Genomic DNA, 12,016 nt, shown 5'->3' on the forward strand with positions numbered 1-12,016 from the left:
AGCGACCTGTACACTAGCCGCAGGAACCGTTGTCACTGACGACATAACTGGTCGGGCAAATTTATATACCCGGATGTTAAGCGTTCTAGCTCACCAAATCGGCTGCTCGGTCAATGGAACAGCTGGTTGGTCGCAGAGGTGGCTAAATGTGTACCCAGCTTAAGGGTTAATTCACTAATTTGTTTCACTTTGTAACATAAACTTTGTTCATGTATGTAAGCTATATTTTTGGAATATATCTTTCAGTATCAACCATACAAATTCCAGTTATGAAGACCAGAAGTTTAATTTCTTCTTTCTCTGTGAGCTTTTTAAGGTAAGTCTTTGTGGAAATATTATTTGAGTAAAAGCACTGGAAGGTAAATGTTTGCATATCCATTTTTTCTATTGTAATCTTTGATGCTTGCTTGGAGGTAATATAGGGGTCTATTCATGAAGATTTACATTTTGGAATTGTAATTTTTCATTATACAGTATATCGCATAATTTTGATGCACAATATAGCTTGTTTAAATAGCAATTCATGTAAACTTGCCATACTGCGATGCGATCTGGTATCCAGGGCTGCAGTGTTGCAGTCTTCTCCTGCAGTCCTCTGCTTTCGGTACGTTGTCCCCTACTGTGCATGCGCTGGCCGTGGGGTCACCTCTCTTCAGCGCTGCTCTGGTGAGTGGGGCAGCGGGCAGTGGGGGGCAGCGGGCACTGTAGGGATGAGCGGTTTGGCAGCTAATTGGTGGTTACCCGGCAAATGCATGTGTCAGGTCACACCTGACATAGAGGTAGTGGGGGGTGCATCGGCAGATAATAGGTGCTGCCCCGGCATATGCATATGTCTGGTAACCTTGCTATAGCAGCGACGGAGGTAGGGCAGGGGAGGGGGGCACTGTGGCAGCAGGCAGGAGGAGGTGACCCGGCCCTGGGCTCTTCTGATTGGCTGCTATAGCAGCAGGAGGCGGGGAGAACAGGGAGACAGCTGGAGCAAATGAAGAAAAGGGCAAATCTGCACTTTGGCAAAACCATGTTGCACTGCAGGTGGGGCACATTTAAATGGTGCCGACAGATTTATATTTGGGTAGAGGAGTGTCCTATATTAATTATTTTATTCTTAAATTCTAAATTTTTATGTAAAAACAGAGTTGTCCTTTATTTGTTGAGTACATGCAGAAGCAGCCAGTATTTACCCTGTGTGCATTTGCACCCATTGCTCTGTAGCATGGTTTGTCAAGGTGCAAGTTGCTCCATTAATTTACTGTGTGTGGGGCAGAAATCCAATTAAATGTTTTTGGATCTAACTGGACTCTCAAACAGCAGTAAATGAGATGTGAATGGGCAGTAACGTAATGTTACCAACCTTTTTAAATACTTTTTTTTTTCCTTCATTTCATCCAGTTAAGATAATGCACAAATTTCTTCTTGCGTTTTGTCTGGCATTACCGTGATTCAGTGAGTCTTATCTAATGCTGTGTGAAACTAGGATAATCTATTGTTTCAGGGAAGCGTAATAAAGCTCAGCAAAAACGTTATCATTTTTTTACGATTATTTGGCTTAATGTGGGTAGATCAGACTGTATTTTACCTAGCGCAGAGGTATGAGCAAGCACTTCTCATTCACATTAATAAGGACATGCAGAGAAGTCTGCGCCAAACAACCTTCTATACCAATATAATTTATAAGACTTGAGGCACGTTCACATTAAAGCAATTACTTGTGATATGTACTACATGAATACTGATCCAAAGATTACATATCTTTGCGACAACCACTTTGCATGGGATTTGAGAACAGCACAACAGACCAGCACATATGTGAAACTGCCTCGTATGTATTTTTTTTATTTTTAAATCTTTTATACTTGTTTGGGTCTCATTTTTCTATAATTTAAAGGAAAATTTAAATTATCTTAATAATTTTGATCGAAGTGGGACTCAATACAATATACAAATAGAGAACGTAAAAATGCAGAGTATACTGTACTTTATTATGCTTCTGAAGGTTCCTACAGTTCTGTTTGTTTACTGTTGGTTTAGTCTTGTGATATGTAACCTGCAAGATGCTGCTATGTACACAGTTTGTACGTATTGGCTTGGTTAGCGGGGCATTTTTTTTACAGAAATATGGCCCCTTGCAGTCCCCTTAAGTGGTAACAACTGTTCTAATATTTAATGACCATTACGATTAATCTCTTCTACAACATAAAATAATTTTAGATTTTGGTTTCTCTTTTGGATGTTTTTTTTTAATTAATAATGAAACGGTTTGAACTCGAACTTCACAACAAAGATGGGAAATTGGTTCCTAAACGGCTTGAATGGCCACTTGATAGTGCTAGTAATCAAACTTGATCAGATCATTATCCACATGTTCCTAAATGTTTTTTGGGAGGCGAGTGCTACCTGCTATATAGTCAGTCTTCTTCTGACCCCAGTAACAAATGTTGCTTTGTTGGGAAAGCCATCCCACCTATCTGCCTGTGTGTGATCAGTATTACTTGAAGGTAAACGTTTTCACAGTCTCCTGTTGTCACAGATGTAGCCAGGATTCAGCTATGTAATTGTCACACTTAAATAAGGGGCTAAAATTAAAACATCAATATAAAGTTTTAATTTCAATTCTTAAAGCTGAAATGCTTAAATTAAGCTCATCATTTTCTTATAGGCCAATATTTTCTTAATACAGGGGGTACTTTCAAAAATCTTGCTAATAAGAACTTGTAGGGCTACATACTTATTTTGTATAAAATGTTTATTTTATTAAGTATATGTTGATAATAAATATCTGTTTATTATCACTATAAAAAAGGAAGAATATATTTTATTAACATTTGCTTATATAGCGCCAGCATATGCCACTGTGTTTAACAATAAATGAACTGTATATACTATAACATTACAGTATGTAACCTATATTATTTCTTAAGAACCAGCCTACTGCACTGGAAACGGAGAGGCTTGTGAGACAATCAGAAATACACAATGACCATAAACAGAACGCAACAATGACTGTGCCCAAATGAGCTTACAGTCTAAAGCTTGGGCACACACTAAATGATGTGTTACCCAACGCGATGTCTCATCCGGCGGGACCAGGCCGGGGTGCCGGCATCGGCAAGTGCATACACACATGCCGATGCCAGCAGCGATGACGTGGACCATGCTGTGTCCGGCAGCATGGCCCCCGCTAACGATATCGCAGGTCCTACGGGCGATGTCGCGCATAGCCAGCGTCATAGTGGCTACACACTGGCCGATGTGCCGGATATGTCGTCTGATCTGCCGTAACGCATGACATATCGTCTAGTATGTACCCAGCATAAGAAGTGGGTGAAACATTTGATATCCTGTTCATAGATACAGCCACTGTGCAAATTGCATGGCTCCAGGAACTTGATAGACACAGAGACTTGTATGAACCTTGTGCCTATCACAGCGTCTGTTTAACCTTGTGTATGATTTCCATAGCCGTCCTGTATTGCAGTCATTCTTATGAGCAAAATAAATGGGCTCCTAATTATTCCTCCACTTAACTAGTGTACCGCATGGCTTCAGCAGAGATAAACGCTGCTCGGTTCTGTATTCTGTACACGCTCATTTGTATGTTAATCCCTGAGTAGGCTCCAGATAATGTTGAATGGAGGTATGTGATTAGGCACTCTGACAAACTGCCAACATCTTTCATAAAGTGGGTGGGCTCCGCCGAGACGTTTTCACTGCACACTGACAGATTGCCATCAGTTTTGTAACCGCTACAGTAAATTCTTATGCTTCCTTCCCCACAGCCCATCACATCATCCACCGCTCATAATCGGGGAAATAATTATCGTTCTTTTAACTAAGGACAGTCTTACAAATGCACTGAAAACAGAACTTCTAATCAAGGGCATTTATACCTTTGATTTTTTCACCAGACAATCTGTCATGTAAATGTACAATGATCATGTGATAATTCTTCTCTGAGAGGTGTACTTTAATATTATAACGAGTGTCTTTAAAAAAAAAAAAAATTATTTGCACTTTATTTCATACAGCTTTACTGCGCTCCACTTTTACATCACTTTTATTGGTTTGTACAAGGATTTCTGTAACTGCAACTAAAACATTGGTATTTCTACCTTTTTTTGTGTTCCAGCCATGCTTATATATGGTGATGCTTTTATAAAATATTACATTGTAACCTTGCATTCGGCATACAAGACAACGCTGGTCTTTGTATATAATTCATGCAGAGATTACAGCAGAGCAAATAATCATTCCTGCCTGATGGTGTAAAGAAATGGCTGAGCAAATACAGAAGGCAGGCAGAAATATAAAGAGAAATAAGTACAATTTTCAGCAATTTGTGTGTAAATTAATAGTGGTGTTTTGAGGTATACATTTCCTTTACTTTCTCTAATAGTGGCTCATATTTAAGTGAAGAATTATTGTTGCCAATTTGTAATTGTGTGTGAGGTCAATTATCCTTTTACCTATGTGTTCACTATTTAATATTTATGGTACTACAGAGTTTCAATTAGACTGTGTGTTCAGATCCACAAGAGGTAGATGACATTATATAAATGCAGTATTTAGAGAAGTACAGAACTTATGGTGCATACACATGGTCAGATCTGTCAGACAAACGATGAACTACGAACGATTTGTGACAGAATTAAAATGAAGGAAAAATCGACCAAATCTGACTGCAAACACATCAGATATCGTTATCTGGCAAACGGGAACGCGCATCGTTCATCGTTGCAGGGACACATGTCAGATTTTTTTTCAGATATGAACGATTGAACGATTTTTAAAATCGTTATTGTACAAATCTGAAGGAGAATCTGACTGTGTGTATGCACCATTCACTTCGAAGTGAACACATTGAAATAGACCAGTCTTCTTGGGGTATTCAGCGTTTGAGCACCAAAAGTTATCTAGTAATATGCTATAATGCAAAATACATAATGCACAAAAACTGTGTAATTAAAGAAAAACACCCATCTCACAAGACTTCAGTAGGCAGCCGAAAGTGGGCTACAGCTTATTAGAAACTTCTGGGAAAAACATTAGTCAATCTGGTTACTGAGACTACTGTGGTAAGGTCTTCTTCTTGGTTACAAACGGCTATGGCAGACACTGGCTAATTTGCACCTTGACTAAGCCATGTTAAACTGCAGGTGGGGCAGATTTAAATTGTGCAGAGATTTAGAGAGGAGAGGCGTGTACTTGCTGAACCTGCAGTGTAAAAATAAAGTTGTCCAGTATTTGTGGGCTACATATAAAAGCAGCTGGTATTTACCCTCCATGCAAAAATAATATATGTTTTGCAGGTTTTCAAACTTACTACTTTTTTTTCTCGCATTTCCACGAGTCCAATTCAATTACATGCAGTGTCAGATTGCATGCTGCAGTGTAATGTGCCTAACGACATGTATTTTCCTGCACACCTCTATTGGGGTGTAAGGTAAAATTCATGATGTAGGTGCCATTGCTGTCATCACATGCCGTCCAAACAGGGCAATGCATATTTTGCTCCCACATCGCATGTAATTGAACTGCCCTGTAAATCAGTTATTTGTTGCCTCAAGGCTGCCCCAGAAAGACATAGGCGTTGGCGTTCTAGAATAAAGAAATCTCTGCCGGCTCACCGTTTGTTCTTTCTTGAATCTAGAAAGTGCTTTGCATTCATTCATACGTTAATTAGTATTGTATTTAATTAGTATTGTGCTGTATATACATCAGACATAAATGTACACAACAGGACGACGTATAAAAGATGTGATCGTCATCCCATTTTTCCTTCTTCCCAGAACACACGATATGGGGGCCGATTCATTACGGATTGCATCTGCGATTACGCACGTAGTCTCACTGCGATAGTATGATCCATTGCGATCGCTATGCTGTCGCAGCACTACACCGGGACGCCCACCTTACACACATTCGTAATCCTTAGCAAGACTGCAAAACCATCGGTAACAAGTACCATCGCAGCCTCTCGCACACTTGCACAAGCTCTGACCTTACTCAGACATTCCTAACTTCATTGCACGCTATGAGGCCTCAGACTGCGTATGGCATCGCAGCAGATAATTTATGAATGCCCCTGCAAGTTGCGTTCGAACGCCCTGGCACGCCTACATTTTGTGGATCATCCCCCTCTTACCACCCACAAATGGCACTTCCTGTCACTCACTCTGCGATGGGTCTGCGTAGTCACGGTGGCTAGTACTCGCACTGCGATGCATGCACGGATCGCAACAATTGGCCGATTGTCTGCGTAATCGCAATTGCGATCAGTAGTGAATCAGGCCCATAGAGCGTACACACTATGCAATCTTACAAACGACGGCACAATATATCATGTCAGAGCATTGTACCCAATTAATCTTTTCTCCTGCACACACTGCAATCTGTCACTGGCAGTTCAGTTGATGTCTTTAGAGGAAAGGTTGGTCCAATATTATTTTGTGGTCTTCTGGTACATACACACTACACAATGTGCACCAAATTGTTCATGACATCTTCCATCTGACGTGCTGCACATCAGATATAAGATGCGATGAATGACGCACGTAAACACGCAATTGTGCATACACATCAGACGATATGGGCGATGTGTGGTGTTAAAATTTGCATCAAAAAGACAAATTGTTCAATATATTGTGTAATGTGTACTTCACCTTACAATGTTTGACAATGTAATTGTGAGTCTTAAGGGGCCTATCCATTACATGACTTTGTGAACAATCCGACCAAAACCAGGAAGTTTTGGTTGCATTGTTCACAAAGTTGGGTAATAAAGCTGGCAAGGACCAGCAATGCACTTGCAGGCTGGGTCCTTGCTGACCCCGACTATCTACTGAACATGCCTGTCAACCTGATGGCACTCGTCAGGTTCGGTATGTCCAGGGATAGGAGGTCGGACTCCTGCACTGAATGACGTTCAGTGCAGGCACCGCACCTCTGAGACCTGAAGATCTTGACGCTAGACGTTCAGTTTTTCAGGTCGCCTACTGCATAGGCCCCTTTACTGTAAACAATTGTGATCGGTCACTGGCCATTTTAGTGTGTTTCCATGGCTTAGGCAACTTGCTATGCATTGGGAAATGTACCTCCCCCCGTTCGCAAACACCCATTAAAGAAAAAGTACCATAAGCTCCTGAAGCTTTTATATATTTGGTTGTTATAAAAAAGCAATTTGTTTTTTGTAATTTTTGTTTCTTTTAATAAATGCATATGAGCAGTGGTATAAAGCTTTCCGAGCAGAATATATTCTATCTCTGTATTCCTAAACCGTTCAGTGTCATCCTAATGGTTTTTACATTACCTTATTGGCATACACTTTTTTTTTTTTTTTTGTCCATATATCTATTTTTTTTTATAAGGTAGCCTTCTTCAGAATTTAAAATACATAAAAAAACCCACCTGATTTTATGCACCTAGCAAGCAGCAACGTATTTCCTCTGTGTGAGACATTGCCCAGACAGCACTTACGGCAGATAGCGTAAATTGATTTATGTGGACAGATGATGACTGCACTTGTATCTTTATTAAGACGCTTATTTATTCACTTAACATGAAAATGACAGTGTATAATGTGTTTTTGTAATAAAGTTATAGCAGGCAGCTTGCTTTGACTTTTAGTGTGTCATTTGTAATCCTCTGCTGCCACCTACAGGTATAAAGATACAGACATGATGGCAAAGGTAAGTAGGTGAAAACGGATTTTATTGTTTGTGAGTGTATCTGTGAGTCTGTTTTCAAATGTGAGATCCTAAAATGCTGCTCACTCAGTAAGTCATTAATTTTATTTATTTATTTTTTAAATGCTCTGTCATTTTCGTTAGCTTATTGCTTTATTATGCTTACACCACTTTTTGTTCTCTTTTAGATATTTTGCATAATGTATAGAAACACTTGACTAGATTAACGGCACAGACATGTGCTGGGAAGATTGGAAGCACACATGCACTTTATGGATGTTTTCCATCATGCTTTGTACCAATACAAGCAATTGCTCTGGTAGCATGGTTTAGTGCACGAGTAATAGGTTGTGCCGCATTCAATAATTGACAACGCAGTGTTAACACTGTATGCGCAGTAATGTGAGGGAGCCCTTGATAATCCGCTCATCCTAATACTGCAGGTGTCGGCAGCTAGGAGAGGCAGGAGCATCTTACATTTGGTTTTTATTAAATGTTCTGTTTGTAAAGCTGGTAAACATTGCATGTCCAATATGATGGATTGTGAGGGGCAGAAAAGCAGAGTGGGCTGCATTTTATATAAAAAATAAATAAATTGTGGAATATGCCTGATGTTGTGGTATTTAATTTCTGAGACGGTTCTTTCCATGAAAAACAGAGTTGCAGAATATTGCCACTTACAAAATATTTGATCACCAGAGCTGGGAGAATATGGGCGGTTCTGTGCCAGGCAGTGCTGCAGTTTGATATGACTTGGCCAAGGCTACAAAGGGTCTGGTTCAGGCATGGACACAAGGGAGTCAGAGGCTTCGGTATAATGTTGGCTTCCAATCATTTTTCGAACCTAAATTATTTTGAGTTAAAATATTTGATCATTTGTTTTTGATATCTTGACACCCCCAGGTGACAGAATTTAGTGGTTTTAATACGGCTTAGAATACACCAAAATGATACATGTATTTACAGATTTCAGGGTTTGAAACTGTACAAATAAACAGCCGTAATGGCCCCATAGGAATGGAGCCGTGTAGATCTGGTTATGTATGCCATGTACGTTTATCTATTGTATTTGGGTGTTATGATGTCACTAGCTTGGCATTTAAAGGTTAATTTACAGGTCACACGATTGTGTTTATTTTACATAGTGTTACTCATAAGTCGCTATTAATAAACCCATACAGCATCACCTGAACAGCCATTTATTTCTGTTGCAGTTTATAGACCAGTCTTCCCACTTCGCTCTGTGCCTTTCCCATAACAGGGTCTGACCCTAATTTTTAATTTACTATTTTCTGAAAGCTCTTTTTTCGCGCCTGATGCCTGTAACACTTGTCACCAACTAAATTCCCATCCCATGTTCAACTTATTCACACTCTGCCATTGCTATCCCTCAAAGTCACAAAACGGCTGAACTAATTTGCTGGAGGATAATGGGGAAATAAACCCAAGTTGGATCTGTTCACAAGTCCATTTGGATTTGGTGTGGGGTAGTGCAAGCATTTAACAATGGTAGTACCAAACCCTGCTGGCATCTATAGCAAACCTTGTGTCTGCTCGTACTCCCCAGGCTCTGCTTGAAATTATGGCAGTCATTAATAGTGGATGCAACGTTCAGTATAAAATCCTGCCATCGGCTGTCTAGAGTAGCAGAGGGGAATTTTCATACTAAAAACAGGAGTCTCTGTTAGTACCTGCAGATACTTTTAGCAGGAACAGAGGACAACTGCTTAGCCCCGGTCATCAACAACCCACAAGGAATTCAGGCCAAATCACTTTGGCACGGCTTCACCCAACTTGCACCTATTGTACTGTAACTCAGATTTGCTGACAGTCTCAAGTCCTGTAATAGGACATCCCGAGACAATCACTGCTGGAAGGGCAATGCAAGGGTCCCAACTCTTCCAAATTTAAGCAAGCCCTTGCTCTGTCATATACAGTACTAATCATCCTGCCAGACCAAATGTGTCCAGTCCCCTTCTAAACCTACTGCATGTGTGTGATGTTATGTGCCTGATGCTTTGTAAGAGATCATTGCTCATTAAATGTACAGTAAGTTGCTTTATAGAAAAGAGCTGTTAATGACATTTGTGAGCGAAGGTCCATGCTATAAGGCTTTCCTGCTTGAGGATAGCTGTCTTCCTATGACCAGTTAACCTAATGAGATGACGACACTAGAAATTGGTAACCACAGTACCAGCTATGTCTTTTCTCTTTATCCTTGTAATGTTTTCTAGTCCTGCGAAATAGAGGACAGTCCTATAATTGGATCTCATGCCACGGATCAGACAAGAACTGGGACGGTGCCCAGCATAGATTATTGTAATAACTGAATTGTTCTATTAGAATTAATCTGAAATGGATTTTAGCAAGTGATGCAAAGTACTTTTTCTTTTTTATTTTCGGGGTGGGGAGAGAGCTTCCTAAATCCTTCTTTTTTTTTTTTTTTTTTTTTTAAATACATCTTAGATTGCAAAAGAAAGATTGTGGTGTACATTTATGCAACCATCACATTTTGGAATATCTAGTACTAGTATTTACTGGCAGTGTCATTGGCATGTTCTGGAAGTATGTACATTCACAGAATTAGCTTACATTCACCAGTAATGCAAGTCAGTAGAAAACTGTAGGGCCAGTGTTCCTTAAGGAAATTTACAAGAATGGAGTGCCCTTGAAGGGACATGATCATCCAAATTATTTTCTCTATCTTTCATAGATCTTAATAGTGATCTAGTAAAATGTCTAGATAAGTTTGCAGAAAATATAAAATTGTTAATGATCTTTAATGACCACAAATAAATCCTTACAAGGTAAAGCGCAGTTATAACTATGTAGCATCTTTCCATCTCTGTGGCTTGTTCCTTGTGTTGCAGAACAGTAGTCATTCATCAGTTGAGGTGATACTTGACTGTTGTTTTGAATGGCTTTGTAGCATGTAGCACATTTGTAGCACATTTGACCTGCAGGCAGATAGATTGCACATCCAATTAAAATAGCAAACCAATAAGTTACAGGACAATTAATTATACTATTAAAAAAGAAACAAATTCTTTTAATTTTCTATGATTTTAATTCTTGTCCTTGTGCTTCTCGGCACATTACATATGAGTTGGATTTTCTCTGCAGTGACCTATCACCTCTTGTTACATTCACCTGCCCCCTGTACTAGCATTCTGGGGCTAATCCGGTCCCTTCATAATTTTAGAGCACTAGAATAAAAGTAGAATATCAAATGGTTGTTTCTGTACTTGAAAAGTTTTCCCGGTTTGAGAGTTTTACCAGGATGAAGAATCTTTTCTCATGCTTGGCAGTCTGGTCACATGACCTAAAAACTGGACCAGACATTTGCATTGGTGTATCACTGTTTAAAGTTGTGTCCTACAATTGTACGCTGACGGTCTTAAATCGTTTGGGTAATTCCTATTGGAATGTAAACCACTTTTAACAAGTATATTCAGTTGCATCATGCTCTATTTGCCCAATTAAAGCCTAGATATGCCAGACAGATATTTACTTTTGTGTCTATTGTCCCTACAGCAGGTTCAGCATAGTGCATCAGATTTCCCTGTGGGAGTGTATGGAAGCACTTGCTATTACGTCCCCTATTTAAGGTTATTTGGGCTGCAGGAAAAGGCAGAACCCTTTTTTGGTATTTTGTTTCCTGCACTGTTTTACACGGCAGTGCTAATTCAAAAGTGTCCATTGTCACCTAATATTGAGTCGAGCAGAGACAGTAGGGAGAACCCATTTTGGGGTGGGGGGGCACGTGTGGTGGTTAAAGCATGTATCCAGCCCCTACTAAGGTCACTAATGCCCAGTGACACCCAACCCCCCCATTCAAGGGTCTGTTAATTGGCCCTTTGGAAATTGAATCTGTTGGGGGAACCGCCAGGCTATTGGTGGGGAAAAGACCACCAGCTCTCTTCAGCACTGACAGAGCAATCCTAATGCAGGTTGTGCTGTGTTAGAAAAAGTGGCTATTCACAGTATCAGATTGCTGGAGCTTGTTATTGGACACATACTGTTCTATAAGTCACACAATTGAAGGGCTCTTCTCAGAAGATTAAATTTTCTCTCCTCTAGATTTCTTATAAGCTCCCTTTCCTTCACCTGCAGGTTAATGAGACCATTTGAACCCAGATGTGATGGATAAGGATCTTGCATGTACAAGGTCCATAGTTCAGTCTTTAGTTGAGCTTACAAAAATTGTTGCACTGTGTGCGTACCCTCCTCATGCAGATTGAGCTACTGCCTCTCGTTCAGTGGTGCAGGTTGCCTTCGCTTCCTCGGTGGTTACTCGTGAGAAACCATCTTGGGCCAGGTCATCTATCTAGCAT

At 40.0% G+C, this 12,016-nt stretch overlaps 1 protein-coding gene across 1 annotated transcript in view; it reads left to right on the forward strand.

Annotated features, from left to right (window-relative positions):
- Positions 1-12,016, forward strand: part of LRPPRC (leucine rich pentatricopeptide repeat containing) — a 219,141-nt gene that overhangs the window by 78,833 nt on the left and 128,292 nt on the right. Inside the window, exons 14-15 of the mRNA XM_088477278.1 lie at positions 247-316; positions 7,658-7,685. Of these exons, the coding sequence (XP_088333404.1) occupies positions 247-316; positions 7,658-7,685 (98 nt within the window). The remainder of the gene's footprint in view (positions 1-246; positions 317-7,657; positions 7,686-12,016) is intronic.

Source organism: Taudactylus pleione, unplaced genomic scaffold (genome assembly GCF_031769625.1).
Source record: "Taudactylus pleione unplaced genomic scaffold, aTauple2 ptg000201l, whole genome shotgun sequence".
In the NCBI taxonomy this organism is placed as follows: domain Eukaryota; kingdom Metazoa; phylum Chordata; class Amphibia; order Anura; family Myobatrachidae; genus Taudactylus; species Taudactylus pleione.